At 42.2% G+C, this 19,027-nt stretch overlaps 1 protein-coding gene across 5 annotated transcripts; it reads right to left on the reverse strand.

The window, feature by feature from the left end:
* Positions 1–4,290: 4,290 nt before the first annotated feature.
* On the reverse strand, positions 4,291–19,021 carry CDO1 (cysteine dioxygenase type 1). 5 transcript variants are annotated; one of them, XM_039545258.1, is made up of 6 exons: positions 18,893–19,021; positions 18,076–18,276; positions 13,849–13,926; positions 10,196–10,353; positions 7,607–7,776; positions 4,291–5,042 (listed from the first exon to the last, which is right to left on the reverse strand). In XM_039545258.1, the coding sequence occupies exons 2-6, from the start codon at positions 18,252–18,254 to the stop codon at positions 5,013–5,015; spliced, it is 615 nt and encodes a 204-aa protein (XP_039401192.1). In that variant the 5' UTR covers positions 18,255–18,276; positions 18,893–19,021; the 3' UTR covers positions 4,291–5,012. The 5 variants fall into 5 exon arrangements, with proteins under 5 accessions (XP_039401192.1, XP_039401193.1, XP_039401191.1 ...); XM_039545259.1 differs by lacking the exons at positions 18,076–18,276; positions 18,893–19,021 and adding exons at positions 11,226–11,377; positions 12,863–13,108 and having other exon boundaries at positions 13,849–13,917; XM_039545257.1 differs by lacking the exon at positions 18,893–19,021 and having other exon boundaries at positions 18,076–18,880.
* Positions 19,022–19,027: the final 6 nt, after the last annotated feature.

Below are 19,027 nucleotides of genomic sequence, written 5' to 3' on the forward strand. Positions count from 1 at the left end.
TGTTTTTCACTTGTGAGCCTTCTCTGAAGCTCGAGCCCCAGGCAGCAGGGCTGAAGCATGTAACTTAGCTTCGCAGGGTCCCCAGTGGTGTGGGGCCCCAGGCAATTGTCCTGCTTGCCACCCCCAATACCAGCCTTGCACTTGCAATCCTAAACCCATCCTGTGACCCTCCTGGGGGCTGCAACCCCCAGGTTGAGAAACACTGAGCTAGACGAGTTGAGCAGCCCCTGGAAGACTTCTGCATACTCCACTGACCTACAACACCAAATAATTCACTTTTTAAAAAGGGTGTGTGTGGTGGACACAAGACACCTTTAAGGCAAACTAAATCCAAACTAAGCTAACATTCCAGTATTGACAAGCCTTCAGTTAAGTATAAAGCCATGTCCTTGGCTGCAGAAAGAGACAGTGTCAGAAACCCACTTCCTTGGCATATTTAATTGGTTGGATTGCTGACTGCAAATATGTTGTTTTTGTTGGGGCATGTGTTTGGGGAGTGAAGGGAAGGTTTAATTTTCTGGCTTCTGCTCTGAGGGCTTCCTAAAAAACACAAGTTAGTAGGCCAACACGTGGCACTCAAAGTGAGATTAAAAAATTGCACTACTCCGGGGCTGAACCTGCAAGTTGAGCAGGGGCAGCTCAGCAAGATGTGGCTTGTTTTCATAGCAGACGGAAACCTTCTTCCCACTCAAAGAACATGTTATGCTCATGGGAATTTCATGTACTCTCCCATGCGTCTTACTGAAACACAGGGAGAATCACTGGAGGAAAATAAAATTCCATAAGAATTTCCATTCTGATGTTGTTTCTCAGGGCTAGAGCAATTACAATTTGGTAATCCTGCAGGGAACAGGTTGGGATAGGTGTGTGTGTGAGAAGTGTCTTTTCTACAATGGGAAAAATTATTCCTGTTAGCAAATGCTGCGTTAACTTACATTTTAAGTAAAACGTTATTAACATGTAGCCTTAACCCTAGGGTAAATCAGCTAGCTTTTTAAATATGTCTTTCTCTACAGTAGGTGCTTAACAACATGTTAAATAAGATGTGTGAGTAAAACATGTTTCCTAATACACCTCATTTTTCCAGAGTCTACCTCTAGGAAGAGGTAGTACAGTAAATAAGCAGTAGCAGAGACAGACTGAGTACCACAGATTGCTCAGAAAATTAGTAATGATAGGAAACAGCTTTTTGCCATCCGGGCACTTGTTCACATCTCATTTCGAATTGGTAGTGACAAAAAATCATTGCTGTCTAATGGCTGTACAACAAGTTGCTGGTCTCAGCCAAGTTCTTAGTGGATAGTATCCATAGTGTCAGGACTGTTGTCAACTTTATTTGCATTCTCAGCAGAAAGCCCAAGTATTGAACAGGCATAGGGACCGACCCTAGAGGTGGTCAGCACTGATGAAACATTGGCAAGCCAGTGTGTGGAATCTGCTGCTCCAGTTGTCCTTGTTCCGTGGCTAAAGAGGTTATCAGTCTCCACAGTGGTAAGGCTGGACCTTTCTCATCTACAGAGCCATTTAATAGGGGGCAGTATAGACTATGTGCCAGGCAAGGATTGCAAAGGCTTTCACAAGTGAGAAAGAAAGCAGGGTGTGCTATAATATTCTTCTAAGAGCAGAACAAGACAAAATGAATGCTTTAAAACAACAGAAGTAACGGAGTAACTGCAGGCATATCTGCCTGCTTTAAGCTTGGCAAGGTTACACCCTGACAGTACAAACAACTTTCTCCCAGGCTTGGGAGGGGTGTGAAAAAACAATTTAAGAATAAGCTCATGAACAACATGTACCTTTTGTATCCTTGTAGCTCAGGAACAGGCTTTTTTAATAACAAAAAACAAATTGCAGATAATACAGATCTTGGCATTGCTGTTCTGTTGTTTCTCTGGCCTATGGCAAACGCAGTGAAAAAAACCCAAGTCTTGCTGGTGGAGGGCAGAGTTTCATCTGGCACATGTTGTTATTTAGAAATTGAAAATAGAAAAAGCAAATGAACAAGTTAAACAGTGCAGAGATTACAACAACTGGTGGAAAGTTACAGTGTTGGCATTTCTTCTTCTCGTGGAGGCCAAAGTTGTTGGACTTTTGTCCACAAAAAAAACCACACTATTTTTCCTTTTATTTTGTGATTCACCGTTTTACTGATCTTCAGCAAATATAAAAACGAAGGCGCAAAGCCACTGAGAAGAAAACAAACAGCAAGATGCCAAGTTATGATGTCCCTTTGTCCCCAATAATACTTTGCACCATGTAGTGCTTTTCATCCATAGGTTTCACAGTGCTTCACAAGGTATTAACCTAATTTTACAGCTGCAGAAACTGAGGTACTGAGTGATTAAGTCACTTGCTCAAGGTTCTACAATGAGTTAGTGGCAGAATTCTGTTCTCTGGAGTCTCAGGCTAGTGCCCTATGTACCACTAGACCCTTATGTGTAGTGGAGAATTTGCACCAGTTTAACTAAATTGATTTTAAACCCCTTACTAAATGCAATGAAACCAATTTAAATCTTGCTCAAGTAAGTCTTACTTGCATTAGTAAATTGCCAAATTAAGCTAAACCAATTTAGGCAAGGGTTTAACTGATTCAAATGTATTTACACAGTAGGTTTGTCTTGGCTTAACTAGATTGATTTTAAAAATGTAGTTAAACCAGGGCAACTTCTCCTGTATAATAAACAAGGCCTAGGAAAGATGGAGAGAAGAGACGACAGCAAAAGGGCAAGCAGGTAGACATGAAGACATCCCGGAGACATGAAGAAGTCAGTCTTTTTAAAAAAGCACAAATGAGCTGGCTCTGCACAGAGGTTACTCCACTGGGCCAGGGTGAAAAGAATCTTTGACCTCCCTTTACTCTGCACACAAACAAATCCTCCCTGTATCAGCAGCTCCTGAGCTGCATTTATTTCCATGACTGCAATACCCCCTCTCTGGGAGAGGAAGTATGGACAATGGAGCCACATAGGTGAAGACCCACTGTTAGCGCCCACTCCAAAGACTTTTCTATGTTTCTGGAGATGACAGGTGAGGTGACGCAGCTCATTTCCTTTATGAAGAGGCAGAAAGTGCTGCCACCATGTGACTTCAGTCCTAGCTCAGGACCACCATTGAGGTTGCAGAGACTTTGGGGGATTTCAGCAGTAATATATCAGGACAGGATACACTTTGGAATCTATTGGAGCCCACAAAAGTATCAGTAAAACTCAGCATTTGAAGTGCCTTTTCCCTGTAGGATCTGCTGCTCCTTTCCCTTCCAATTTTGGACTCAATATATTCCTTTAACTTTCTGATGGGTTTCTAAAAGAGGATTCCCTATGTAGACATTCTCCCTGGACTCCGTGATCCCCCTTTGCTAACATCTTGCAATTACCTCTGGTTTGTTTATTCCATTGGAAACCTAAGATTCACTCCCTTACACCTCTAAGAAAAGATTTACCCAGGTGTTGAATTTACCTGGTGTAATATTTGGTTAGGACTTTCATAAGCATCTGTGGAAATTAGGCACTAAATTCCCATTGATTTATGAAGGGAATTGTTGCCTAACTCTTAACTGCTTTTTAAAATCCTTCCCAAAGTCTCTCCCATCAGACTTTTTTATTTTACACTCCTGGAAACTTGAAAAAGAGCCCAAGACAGAAAGCAGTTTTTAGGCCTATCACCGAGCACATGGTAAATGGCTGTTACTGAGACTCTAAAAATCTCTGTAGTGTTTACTTTCAATAAGGAGGAAGATGTAAAACTCATTAGAAAAAGGTACTGTTAAAATTTTATATTACTGTCCAGTGGAGCATAGTCACCTAAGAAGAGAGTGAAGAGTACAGTGGAATCTTTATACAGCCTCATTTTCTACTGTTGTTTTTACAAGGAAACTAAAGGAAATGTTTATTTTCACTTAGTGTATCTCATCTTCTCATGCACATTTAGGTCAGATAAATAAAGACAGTCTTTTATGGAGGAAAGAAAAAAACCAGACCTCACTGATTTTTAGCGCATTTCTGTTTTTACTATAATTATGTTTTGCAAAAACTCCTGTGTATTGTAACTCCGGGTTTAAGGATGAAATCTTGGAGCCACTGAAATCTATCAAAAAAATCCCATTGATTTTAATGGGGTCAGGATTTCACAGTAAGTTTTAAATGCTTTTGTCTTTTTAACTCCTTCTAATAATGGTATCGCCTAGGTAAGATTTAAGAGATATTCATGAGAGATCTACTGAGGATGGAATTAATCACAGTAATGAGCATTATATATTTTATTTATCAGGAAAGAGGCTGTAAACTTTTGAAATTTGTGCTCAAATCCAGTTTTATTTAGGTTACCCTAAAGGCATTCAGTAGCTATACAACAGAACTCTGGAAACTGGATATTAGCCATATTAAACATTAGTCTGGTTAAAAACCTAGACCTTTGCCCAACTGAGTTAACTTTTCAAACATCATTGTACATGAAGCGCATCTGTTTAAAAACAGATCTGACAAATGAGATTTTTAAAAAATAAAATAAAATAAAAAATGCACAATTACCAAAATGTTCCAGAGCATTAAAACATAAAAGGCTTCATTAAAAAAAAAAAAAAAGGACAACTGCTGTTACTAGTATCCAATACATTACAAATGGTGACTTGAGGCTACAAAGTTTACATTACTAAATACACTGAGCACATATACCATATAAAAAGACCTATAAATAGTGTCAAATGGTGTTTAAAAAGCCTACTACTGATATTCCAGATTCAGAAGTGGAATTTAAAAGAGGCTAGGATCAGAAAAACAAGGTACTTGATTCTGACTTTACAACAGCCTATGTAAAGGCATCTAACCCCTGCAGCAGCTTATAGCACTAGTCACCTTAGAGTCCCATATTCATTCAACATAACTATATATTGCCAGGAAGCCTCCCTACTGTATTTCTATGTACTGGTTATTCAGCTATAGCTAGCATCAGCTATACACTTCTTCTGTCCCTGGTCAAACATTCAGCAGGCCTTAACATATTCATTCGGGTGCTTCTCAGTTGTTCTCTTGTGACACTACTGTTGCCTAAAAGAAAGAGGAGAGATTCTTTTAAAAGAAAATACTTAAGACTAGATTATGATGCCTCATCTGCTTAGGGTACGTATATGGCCCCCATTACCATAATAGCCGGGTGCCTCAATCTTTAATGTATTTATTCTCACAACACCTCTGTGAGCAAGGGAAGTGCTCTTATCCCCATTTTACAGCTAGGGAAGTGAGGCAGAGAAAGACCATATGATTTAGTGTGACCTTGGGCATGTGCATGGCAGAACAGGGAATTTAACTCTGGTCTCATGAACCCCTGACTCATGCCCTATCCACACGAGACCTATTGAATCAAGCTTGATCCTGTCATCAAAATTAGACACCCCCCCCCCAGTTTGGTGGGGATGGGGGTGAGAATCATCTAACTCCACTTGCACATGAATGCCTACTAGCAAAAATCGTGATGATGTACTCCACCTATCAGAGGGCAGGATCAAGCTTATGGGATTTTTCTTGGCATGCAACTTCCTATATTAATACTGTGGTATAAATACACAGTAGCACTCACAAAATGCACTCTAGATCCATAGAGTTTTCTTTAACTAAGCACATAGCAGGCTACTTTCTGGGGGAAAGTCACTGGTAAGTTAACTGATTAACATTGAAAAAACAGGCTTTCAGTGTTTGGCATGTACAACTGGGAGCAGGTGCACACAGAATTACTGAATAATTGACCAATTAGCTTTAAAAACCCTCCAGCACAGCCAGATTCTTCAATTAAACTCTAGCTAAACATTTAGAGACAATTTATTGAAAAGTACATTAGGAGTTTACTTTTAAGTTTTGCTTAGTTTGAATGAAAAGGAAAGCTAACAGAAAGTGTTGCATGCTTATACTATTTAGATTTTCAGTTAGATTTTCTTGTTCCTAAGAAAACAAACAAACAAACAAACACTTTGCACTAGTCATTCTCCTTTGTATTTTTAACCTCTCCTCCCATCTCACACTTTCCTGCCTCCCCATGTTCCTTTGAGGCCTGGTAAATAGTAAAAGACTGTGTCCATTTTCAATGAGCTTTCCAGAAACCCTCATTGAAGCCAAAAGTTTTTTGGAGCATGCAGTCATTTGAGACAGCTGTATGGCCAAACCTGGTTCCATTCAGCCCTGCTTTACCAGTTGCAGTTACTGGAACTAAGTGGAGACACCCAATGACTAAGATTTTCCCCACTCGAAAATCAGATAAAACTTCCCATCAGAGGTACAAAAGTTGCCAGTTGCTACAAAACAAAACAGGAAAATATTTGAAGTTCAAATAGCTAGTTTCCAAATATTTCACTCGTTATCTTACACACACAAACCAACCAAGAGTTGCTGGTAAAAAATTTTTAAGAAAGAGAAAACACAAGCTGCAAAAATCTTGAATTCTTATTCTCATGTGACTGTGCTATTCAATGTTTATTTTATTTCTTCTGGATGATAAGGACAAGAAGGAGTTTAGTTGTCTGGAGGACTTTCAAATGTGTAAAAGCTTTGGGTGCTTTAATGTGAAAAGCTGCAAAGAAACACAGCTATTTGCATTGTGCGTGGTGGACTGGAGGGATTTTGCCCATTATACATAAAGCCTTAGTTGAATCTCACCCAATCCTGCCATGGGCTATCCCAAACAAGGTCCTGAAGATCTGCCCCATTTCTTCACCTATAAAAGGTCCTAAATTGTGGCCAGGTTTAGACACACTGAAGAGTTCCAAAGGGAAGCCCATCAACCACCACTCCCAGTCCTGGTACTGAGAGCTCCAGACAGAGATGAACACAGCGTTGGTGCTGTGCCATTAAGCAGACCAACCTTGCTCAGGGAGTCTGCATTTCAAAGTTTGTTTTTTAAAATGTCATGACACTGTATTAGTTTTTGTTGCCAACAAGTTACAGGGAGAAAACAATTTGGACTTGAAATGTGAAACGGCTTAGCCCAACAGTACTCTCAACTCCTTTTGTTATCAAGGGGAGCTGATGCCTCCTCTGTACTTCATAAGATTGGACCTTTTCTTACTGGGGAGCAGGGGGCAGATGGATGAGCAGAGCCAGGAATACCTAAATCCAACTGCAGTTCGGACAAATGACACTGCCTCATCTGTGAAATGAAGATAATCCTTGCCTGCAGGGCTTTGGAGCTATACTCTGGCTCCGCTCCAGCTCCAGGCAAAAATCTGCAGCTCCACTGCTCCGGAGCTGCTCTGCACTCTGCTCCAAAGCCCTGCTTGCCTGCCTCCTACGGATGCTGTGAGAATAATATTTGTACCATGCTTTGAAGAGGCAAAGAAAGCACTGCAGTGTAAGTGCACAGCAGCATTTTAAAAACTGTGCGTAAAGGGAAACTTAAGGTTGACACCAAACCTGAGCTTCCCTTTGAAACGTGTTTCATCTCTATCCTAAAAAATGACCAGACAGTCCATAACAAGAACTGTGCTTGTGCTGGGCAACCCACCAACAGAGCCAAGGGCTGGTTTGCAATGATGGGCAGCAACACAGCAAGCTAGCTCTCTGCTCTGTTCACATGAGGACACAGGATAGTTGAACATAAAGGGTATTCATTAGCTTGTACTTACACCCGGAGTCCTTTCTCCAAACTGACTATAGAATGTCATTTTGACTTTATGCTTGTGTCCAGTTCTTTGATCAAAGGTGTTACAGCTGTCAAAGGGCGGGCTGTACAAGTGCAGACTAACAGCAGACTCTGTGTGGCTTGTGTTCTCCACACGGTGCAGGCCAATGGAGTCTAGACAAGTGAGGACATGAGAGGAAAGGCTACATTAACAGACAGGTCTAATGAAATCTGATACAAGCCTGGAGAAGCACCGTCTCTAAACCAACAAGACAGCTAGACATACCCATGCTTTCAGGATGAATTTTTAATTCAAATTTAGGTTTTACTCTCTAGGACAGATCCCCAAACCCATTGGGAGTTCAGAATGCCTTGCTCTCTAGCTTTCCATACACAGAATTTTTTGTTATCTACTATGGTATAAAGCTTAACAGAAATTTACAGAAGCTTTAGGAAGAGCACATTGTTGGTAATTTATTACCAGCTGCCATCCCCAAATGATACTTTCTTTCCTGGTGTTCTGAAGACGTTGAATGGAAGATTTGTTTTTCTAAAGAATAAACAAGAGATTTCAGAGGAAAACAGTGTTTTGCATTGCTAGTTTTCAGCCTGATAACGAGAACATCAACCATGTTAAGACTGAACTACTTGAATTTCAAGTGTAAATTCACGGGCAAGGAGACAGTTGCTTTCTTTTACAGTTGTCCATCTTCCAATTAAATAAAAGCCCAGACAAATGGGAAAGGGTAAAGTGACAAAATACCAGAGTGTGGCAAACATCCAACCTTCATTGAAACAGCAAAGATAATTGAACAGATAATAAAATAAGCCACTATCCACAGTGTGGCTATTAATAAGTTAACGGCACTTTTAGAGAACCAGAGGGCAGAAACAGTTCTATAAAATACCCAAAGTGTGAACATTAAATCTACCAAAGTTGACTGAACATTAAGGAAGAATTTTAAAAACTGCTCAAGAGTTCAAGAATTCAAGTTTATGATTCCCAGAGCAAATGCAACTCAGTCCTTCATGCTTATGTAATATCTTACATAATACCCAGCCCTTAATTGTACAATGTAGCACAGATACTGTTACTATGGGAAGCACTGTGTATTCCAACTTTGGGACATTTAAAATATACACCCGTACATTCTATTTACACTATTTCATTTCATGAGGGGAAAAAAATCACTAAATTTATAGTCCTATACTGAGAAATTAAAATCAACTCACTCCTCTGGGTTGTCTTATAAGTAAAGTGCAAACACCAAGTAATATGCAACTAGCACAAAAAAGAACTGCCACGCTATATGGGATATTCTTTCTTCATCAGCACCATTTATTTGAATGCACAGATATCCAGATAGAAACAAAAATACCTTAGGGCTTTGTTTAAAGAGTTAAGGCAACAAATTCTGAATGCACAGCATTTTGTTTTCTGTTACTTATAAGTTGAAGTATCCAGCCAGGAAACACAGCAGAGGATCTAGGCATACAGTTCTCTCAGAGGACTAGTTTGAGGCTTTTTAAAAGATTGCTTTAAAACAAAACAAAAACAAAACCAAACAAAACAAACAGCCCAAAAGAATTTGTGTTTGGAGCATACGCACATAAAGTGCAAATGTTTTCTGAACCAGTTTAAAAAAAAACAAAAAAAATGACTTACTTCCCAATGTATTGTTTGTATTATAAAACAAACATCCCTTGACCCCCAACAAAAACCTTGAGCACTTGAACAGATTTCTCTCTCCTTCCACTTCAGAAAGTTTGGGTTAATGAAAATCCACCTCTGGGTTGAGACCAAGTATGGAAAATAATCAGAAGAAAGTTTTCAGTAAGTTTTCAAAGGCACTGGCCTCTGGCTGGTTAGCCAAAAGACTAGCTGTACAGGGGTCAAGTAAATCGTTCAAGCCTTTTGTTTTATTTGCAAGCTTCTCACAAAGAAGTAAATATAGAAAACAGCATACAGTGCATACAGAGAGTTGTATAGAAGCAGTTACACACATTATAATGAGTCAGAAGTAGTCAAGAAGTCCACCATTTTCATACAGTATTGTGCACTACTTCACATGAGGAGTTGTGCTGAGCACTGCAGGACTGGGCTTTAGTGTACTTTTGTACATAGTGAACGTTGTTCAACAAAAAAGATCCTTCCACTCCCTACCCCAAGTCAAGTTAGGTACAAGCTACTGTGCACCCTAAAAAGTGTAAATACAGGATTCTAAAAGACCAGAGCAATGTACATTTCAGTCATTATCCGTTATATTGCTGGCTGTTAGACTTACTGATTGTGTGGGAAATCACTATAGTATTGTTCTTAGGCTTTCCATTGTAGCTCAAAAGGACCTTACACACCCAAGAGATATTTTCTTCATAAATCCAACCAGAGACATGTATGAGTTTTGGATTTTCATACATGCAATTTGCCTATTGCTTTACATTTTAACTTCACATATATGACAGGGTTAGATGCAATACAAGAACCTAGCTAGATCAGTTTATTAAAGAGTGAACTTTTCAGTTAAGAGTTATACTCATTGGTGAGTAGCAATGGAATGGTCATATACAAGCCATTAAAAAAAAAAAAGCTTACCGTTGATATAGGCACATTGATTTTCCTCCAAAACTCGTTCTGATTTCTTAGTCATCGCTCCAGTCCCTTTTTTCCCAGGCCACTCAAACAGAGTCTCTTTTAGATTCCCCTGAAGGATCTTCATAAAGCAATGTGAGTCAGTGTGATCATGAATACTGCTACAGAAACACAGAATAGCTGAACTCAGTGTGATGTATACGTTTAATAATACCTACTACAAATATAACAGACTACTCCTGGGGGAATTCTGCACCAAAAAATTAAAAAATATATGCACAATATTTTAAAAATATGCATATTTTGTTTGTCAAAATAACACAATATAGTCATGCTAGTTTCAAGTATTTTGGTAATTTATTTCAAAATACCTGTAAGCAAGTATTCTGTAAAAATACAGACAAAAAATATTCCAGAAATGTTTTTTGACAAATAGATTCCTTCTTAGGCATATTAATACAGAACTTTGAGTCATAATTCATGTAAATTACATTACAGAAACATATTCCCCACACCCCTCAGAAGCAGTGCAAAGGCTTGGGGGGAAATCGAGGGTAACAGAGGAGCTGAGGGACAGAGAAGTAATTGCTAGGAAAGAGCCTAGGAGTGAACCTGGAGGGTTGCTGGGTCAGGGTGGGAGAAGTATGGAACAAGGTTGTCTTTTTTTGGGGGGGGGGGAAATTGTTAGGGAGGTGGGGAGCCTCCTCCATGCAGACCCTGGATGACCCCTAGCTTCTCCCATTCAGTCAGGCACATCTTCTGTCCTCATGTGTCCCTACACCTGCCCCCCTCCCCATGTGCCCCTTCACTCCCACTCAGCCACCTACAATCCCCATTCCCATAGAGCCCAGCATCCTCACTCAGCCATCCCCTCTGCTCCCCATCCCCATGTTGTCCAGCACCCCTACTCCAATTCAGCTCCTGCCCCAGTCTGTCCCCCCACTAACCCTTCTGAACCCTATTCTATGTGACCTCCCCAGAAGCCCCCTGTGCCCCGCTCTATCCCCACCCCCACTATCCTGGACTTCCTCACCTGGCCCTGTGGGCAGGGCGCTGTGAGGAAAGCTGCCCCTCATCCTCCCTATCCGCAGCTGGCTGCGAGCCGGCTGCACTCTGTTCTGGCGCCACAGCAGCCTGGATGGGCGAAAGGCATGATCGCAGCGCCTCTCCAGCAGAATGTATTTTCTGCGGAGAAAAAAAATCTGCGGGGAACATGAATTCTCCGTGTACGCAGTGGCAAAGAATTCCCCCACAAGAAACAGATACTGTAGTGTATTGTAGAGGTATAACAGTATGTACAGGACATGAATGTTATTGCACATTTGTCACATTATCAGAACACCAACAAATCTCAAAGAAACATTCACTGTGACTGAAAGATGCTCAATAAAGGCTGATGTATTAGAAAGCTATTACAATAACTTAACAACAAATACAGGTGTTGGAAAATTTAGCAGATAACTACTAGCTGAAGGATTAATCATACTAGCCAGAAGTAAACACAAAAGAAAAGTCCAGGTAACACACCCTGGCTGTTGAGAAACAAGAGGGCACTTCCATGGAACTTTGCTTGGGGGTTCTATCTTTCCTATCAGTTATAGGCTAGAAATAAACTTGAAACTCCACCCCACCATCTGGAAGAGGGAGCTTTCTACTTCTTCTCCATCGTTAGGGCTTCTTTGCTGCTGTGATGGATGTGAGGTACACAGGAAAAAGGTAGTTTCACTGCTTCCCACTGGATTTAATAGCAACAACTAAACTGATCAGACAGAACTGTTAATTTCACTTTGCTGTTGCTTGGCAAAGCTGTGAGCAGTAACAGGAGCACTGGTGCAGGGTGGCTACCTACTCAGGAATACATTTGAATTGCTATATTTGCAGCCATAAGGGCTAGAAATGTAGTTAAAAAGAAACTAAAGCTTCACTGCTGCAGAGGTTGATGGCTTTAGAACCCAAGGGAAAACTTCTGGCAAGTGGATTTTTTGACCCCAAGGTACAAGGCTAATCAAGCTTCAATCTAGAATATTATGGATTTAAGTGTTTATACACAACAAATGATGTTCCAATCCAAACAGAAGTTGTATTGCTGTTGACTTGCAAAAAGCAGGTTTTTTTTTTTTTAAGTGGGCAAGGTCATGAATGCCACGTAGTCACTCCCTCAACAGTTTCTCTTCCAATTAATCATGTTAACTATTTTATCCTGCTTACACAGGGAGTGAAAACAAGTTGTGGTATCATTTTAATCACCAGCAGATGCTTGTCCAAATCACAAACCAGTATACTATTTGACAAAAATTTTAGTCTCTGCTCAGAAAAGACCCTATACTAAATGGCTGGTGGGCTGCAGATCTAGACTGCCCTCTTACATCTGTTTGGGGAAGCATGGCACCATCCCAAACTAGACCTGACAATGTTAATTCATTTTCACATCTAAAGCAAACAATTATAGTTTTTCTGCTTATGTGCAGGGTCAGTGATTATAGCCTGTAATTTTTTGTCACATAACTTTTTTTGGTTAGCCGGCAAAGTTGTGAAAGAGAGACAGATCCTGTCCCTATGTCCGCTGGTACATATACACCACCCAATAAGCAACAGTACTGGCATGGTTCAGCTCTGCAAAAGAGGCAGGCTACAGAATATATATATAGGAAGTCTGAAATTCCTGCATACCATAGAAAAAAGTTCTGCAGGGGGCCTCAGTGGCACGCTGACTATGCAAATCCACCAGTCGATGCCCCCATACATCCCACGTAGACTAGTCACAGCAGTTGTTGTCCCTTTATCATTGTGATAGCAACCACAAAGTGGCCTTGTTATACAGTAGGGTGGGGTGGGGAGAGTCCATTCATTCCCACACTCCAAGCTGCCTAATCCAATCTTGTTTTCTCAGGCTGGCCACACAGAGCAGAATTGAAACTATATTGGTGTAATAGAAACAAAAGCTTTTATAGCGTCTAATACAGGGGTAGGCAACTGGTGGCACACGAGCTGATTTTCAGTGGCACTTACACTACCTGGATCCTGGCCACCAGTCCGGGAGGCTCTGCATTTTAATTTAATTTTAAATGAAGCTTCTTAAACATTTTAAAAACCTTATTTACTTTACATACAACAATAGTTTAGTTATATATTTAGACTTATAGAAAGAGACCTTCTAAAAACGTTAAAATGTATTACTGGCACGCGAAACCTTAAATTAGAGTGAATAAACGAAGACTCGGCGCAGCACTTCTGAAAGGTTGCCGACCCCTGCTCTAATACATGAGTCTGATCCTGCAGTCCTGATCAGGGAGAACTCCAATGAAGCAACTGGAGTTTTACTAAAGACTGGAAGATCCAGCTCTGTAACTGTAAGGTTAAAAAAGTTCAATGGACAAAACAGAAGCTTAGATTTGGTGGAAGACTGAAAACCGCAGAAATGCCCTAAAATTATGAGATACACAATTTTCAGAATTACCCCTTTGGCATAGTCATCCTGATTATAACTACAAACAAAACAAGTAGTAATCAGTTAACCACCCTCTACCCTTTAGTGCTTGTGAGGAAAATGGTTTGTCTCTTATTACAGGACAATGACGAACAGTATTACACGGACCAAATGAAAAATACTGTAGCTTTATTTCTATCTGCAAGTATCAAGCCGTTTGGATACACACCTGCCATGTCCTTCACCCCAGCATAAGATCATCAAGTTGAACTTTCCATTTCCTTTATCCACAAGATTTCTTGTGTACCTGAAATTGAGAACATCTGTGGTTTTTTAAAATATATGTGTGAGCATATAAAGAAACAACAGCAGGGAATATAAACATGGTGAGTGGCAGCCTATATTACAAGGTCCCTTTGCTTTGGAAAGCAAATTATATGAAGAGAAAGTGAAATGGAATTTTTAAGTGGTTTTTGCCACTTTTTCAGGTTGGAAAAAAAAAAACCAGACATACAGCTAACACTTGATAGTATCAAGAAAGCTTTTAAATTAAATCCAGTACTGAGGTCTGGACATATGTATCTGAAACTGAAGCAGAGGAGAGAATCTAATCAAAATAGCTGCTGAATGAGATCACTTCAACAGCAGGCTTTCTAATTAGAAATAGAGTACTGCAACAAAGAAAATAAATGTATGCTTTTTCTACAGTTCATTTTCAAATATTCTTGGCTTTCCTTTTGGTGACTACATTCTTTTGCATTAGGCAAAGATTTTTAAAGTTTAGGAGTTACCACATATGGTAAAACTGTTGCTTTTCTGGACTATTCTGTTTTTTCGTACTTGTAATTTTTTTGTACATCTGAAACCCAGTACCAACACAGTAATTTCTGTCAAACAGCTACACCCAAAACAAAGCTCTGAAGAGCAGAAGATACTAAAAAAAGTTTCCTATACTAAATCAAACAAAAAGAAAAGCAGAAAAGGCTTGCTTTTTACATATATATTATTCATGGTGGTTAATCAAGGGTATGTTCCATTCTCAGGGCTTGAGGGCCTCCTATCCCTAAACAATACAGGCGATTTCATGATCTGATTCCTAACTGAAGGTCCAATCCTACAAGCTCGCACATGAGTAGCCTCATTGATTTCAATGGGGTTACTGACAGTGTGAAAAATGAAGCATATGCTTATACTTTTGCAGGCTCTGGGCCTTAAGTAGTAGGAGAGTACCTAACAAAAAGTGTTCCTCTGCCACACCCACTAGTAACTGGCAGGAGATTCTCACCTAGCATGCAGAAGTAGTTTTTCTATTTGTGTTAACTGGCTGGTTGTTTTGCCTAATTTGCAATTTTCCCCGTAAGATATCCCTCGGTTGTATTCTGTCAAAATAGTATGGTGGTACGAAATTATCTTCAGTTCATCACACATATTTTGCCTTACCTGAATCATGAAGTTACGTTTCTGCATTTCATTCCATTTTAAGCTTCTTGACTATTTTTAATTTTAATATAAAAGTTCTCTTCTGTATGATGTTTGATCAACAAAGCTTGTATTGTGACATGTCACAATCTGTCATTTCTGCACAGCAGGGGTTGCTGGCTACACACTCAGGGTAGGTTTATCTTGAGAATTTTTATTACTCTTTTCCCACTGTCTAGCCCTAGTACATGTCCTTCCAATGGTAATAGTGATTAGTATAAACAATGTATGGGTGCCAGCTGACACAGTGGTAGAAACCCCTGTACTCTGTCTACACCTACCCTTCCACTAGTGGAGCTGCAAGGATGCCGGGCTGAGCGCTAGTGGAGCAGAGTCTGTAACTCAGTTCCTGACCTGCAAACTGTGGATAATACTTGCCCTACCTTGCAGGGATGGCATGAGGACAACTTCATGAATGTTGGGAGGGGGAGGGGGACTGATGAACACTGCAGAAAATCCTATAAACTAGGGGGACCATATTTCCCAAAGGTAAAATGGGACACTGCCTGGGGGTAGCCCAAGGCCCCACTCTTGCCCTCCCTCAGGAGGGGCTGGCCCCAGCTGATTGCCTGAGCCCTGTCTCCCCAACCCATCAGCTGGAGTCATTGTTCACTCTAGCCCGGCCTGCCCCTCACCTGGGGCTGGGGTCGCTGTTCACTCAAGCCCTAGCCACAGCCAAGCCGAGCCCTGCCTCTCCCTCCCACCCCCCACGAGGCTGGCGTTGCCACTCACCCCCTGTACCCTACTCTGACAAAAGTGGCATTTGTCCCGCTTGCTATTGCCAACTGATCACCAGTTGGGACAAATCCATAAGTTGCTTTTGCCAGAAAAGTCAGGACAGCCAGGACAAGGCTTAAAAAAGGGACTGTCCTGACCCAAAACAGGAAGTCTGGGCACCCTAAACAGATGTTCATACATACGCACAGCTCTAATGTTTGTCTATTATCTTGGTAATTAATCAGGATGGGAGAAAATTGGGCGGAAGGGTGGTGGGGGGAATCAACCCAAGCTCCTGCATTAGGATACTGCCCCTGCACTCAGGTCTGCCCATTGACTGCCTACTTTTCTACACAAGCGGAGCCCAGGCTAATGCTTAACGAGCTCCACACTCAACCCTGCCCCCCATTTCTTAGGGCCAGGAGACTGGAGAGCCGCTGCACAGCGAAAACAATCTGTGCCAGGTCCCTGCAAGTGATGCCCAGGAGCCCATGGGCCAGAGACTGCCCCTGCTCAAGCCCCCTCCAGCTTCATCAGAGCCAGGCAGCCACGTAGCTTACTGACTTAGGCCGGCTGTGATTTGGCCAGCGCCTCGGGGCGTAGCTGTGGGGCAGCTCTGATTGGCTGCCGGAGCCCCGTCCCTTGCCCTACCTCTGAACAACCCTGTGCAGGGCAGCGCCGGAACCTGCAAAGCCACTAGTGCGGAGGGGGAGAAGAACTGAATAGCGCCCGGCCTGCGCCCCCCGCCCCCACAGCCCGGTTCGCAGAGGGATTAGCAGCCCGCAGAGCACAAGGAGTAGAGGGAAAGGCAGAGGGTGGCATGCGCATCGCAGCACCCCCGAGAGGGCACCGCGTGTAGGGAAGGGACCAGGGAGGATTGCAAGGAGGTTCCCACCCAGCGCACCGTGTGCTGGGTCTAAAGGAGGCATGCAAAGGAAGTGGAGAGAGGGAACACGAGGCGGAATCAGAGAAAGAGGAGAATGGCATGGAAAACGCCACCCCAAACCCGTGCAGGGCGGGAGAGGAGGAGTGCATGGGAAATGCAGCTGGAGGGAGCAGAATAGTGTTGAGAGGGGATTTTTACTGTAGCGAACCGTTGGTTTTGTGCTGGGGCGGAGGGAGAAGAAGAGTTTTTGCAAAATAAAAGCCGAAGCCGAGGAGTGGTGCTTAGTAGACTTTATTTCAAACAACTCGATGCACAACCAAGGCTTCCTGACCTCTTCCCAGCTCCGCCAAACCGCCCCTGTAACTCTGGGGACCTTTTCCTACTGATTCACCGCAGCAGTCAACCGTAAATGACTGGCGCTGCGTACACGGTTACCGACACGAGATAGTCGCCGCTGCCCCCCTGCCACAGCGCGGCGCGCACCAGCCATGGAGACCAGCTTTGTGTAGCGTGACGATGTGGAGGGAAAGTACCGAGCTAAGCTGAATTAGTCTCCTACTGCTGATCAGCCTGGGAAACTTGCCAAGATATTTTCTCTGGGTTCTTAGTTTCTGAGCTGTTTCCAGGAGACTGGCTTCATTCTGAATTTGCAAACGGTTCCACGCATGGGGAGGTGCCTCCTCCCATCCGTCACCTCCTAAAACATCTTTGCTATTCACGTGAAAACCACGCACTTAGAACTGAAGGGAGTGGTGTAGGAAAAATACGGAGTGTACTAGCTTTAGCAGCCAATACAATAAATAATAAAAGCCACATGCATGTAGGTCAGATTCTTACCCACAGCTGTACCTAACTAAAATGATCGCAACAGTATATGCACTGGCGAGGCTACAGTCGTGTTATCCCGCCCTTACAGCGACTCTTCATTATTGTTGTGTATCCCAACCATGTTCTTTATTTTACAATCTATTACAATTAAGTTTATACCGAGATGCCAGTTCCTCCTTCACCCAGATGTCACGTTATCTAGATTCCAACTATTAGAACACCAGATAATAGCAAAGACGACTCCTCAAACCGATTTAAACGATATTTGGAGAAAACGCTTTCATAGCGCCATGTAACGCATGCACACGTGAACTACTTCAGTTTAATTCGTGCATATTGGTCATACTTAGACTTTACGTTCCATTCCTCTGATCTCTGTTGATTTCACCTTATTTAACCCCCCCCCCCAAAATAGCACAACCCACGTCCCCCCATTTCCCACCAGTTGTTTATATGTCTTGCTTGTTGCGCTGTTCATTTACTATTTGGACAGGCTCCTTTTTGAGTTACCACCCTTTGCACTGAGATAAGAAGAGCTGACTTTACCTGTATTGGTCAAATTGGGCATATTTCATCCACTCCACAGGGTTGCTTTCATACGATTCCATTAAGGCTTGTACTTCTTCTACACTGACTTTATCACCAGAAAATAAGCGATGCAGGATCTGGATCAGTTCCTGTAAAGTCTGCGCTTTCCACACTTCTGTTTGCACCAGCTGCTCCATGATACACCTTCCACACGACCAGCTGCAAGCAGCAAAACTGCTTGTGCTTGGACAAGCAAACAGATTCACCTTCCCCTACCTAGCAAACAATTTTCCCCGCAGCTTGCTGCTGCCTCTATTTATGCTCCTGAAGTTACAGTGGGAATGTACCAACTACCCAAGGAGGGTGGGAGGGAAGTTCACAAAACTGGTTAGTGGGCTATGGGATCCTGGGTTGTGCTAACAGAAAGAACCTCCTCCCCCACGCCTGACAAAGAGTTCAGGTGTGGCTTCTTAGAGTCCCCCCTCCTTTAGTGTGGGAAGGTGGCATTTCTTCACTCTAATGTTTTGCCCCACTCCCAGACGTTTTTTAAAGTGCATTTGAATCTCTTCTTTAAGTACCAGACTCTGTAGCAGCTAGAAAGCCCCAGCCTTGCATGCTCAAGGGAAAAAGCAGGGACATTAAAAAATAAGTCATGAATTGCTCCCACTCTAATCCATCTAATCTGTCTGCTTAGTGTAGGAGTAAAGTATCCCTCACCATACTATCTATCTCAAAGGTTTTCACCGCTGCATCTCATGCAGTACTGAAATATCCCTCCTTCTCACACAACACAGCTTCAGAATGACCCCCTTTCTCCCCACAGCATATCACCAACCCAGTTCAGCCTCTCCACCTGTCCCTTAATAGGGGACTCCTCTTCCCAAGATGATAGCAGTTACTTAGCCCTGCCCTGGCTGCATCAGCTCTGAAGACCAGGGATCACACTGTGCCCCCATCCTTGTCCAAGAGG

This window comes from Mauremys reevesii, linkage group 6, assembly GCF_016161935.1.
Source record: "Mauremys reevesii isolate NIE-2019 linkage group 6, ASM1616193v1, whole genome shotgun sequence".
Classification (NCBI taxonomy): domain Eukaryota; kingdom Metazoa; phylum Chordata; order Testudines; family Geoemydidae; genus Mauremys; species Mauremys reevesii.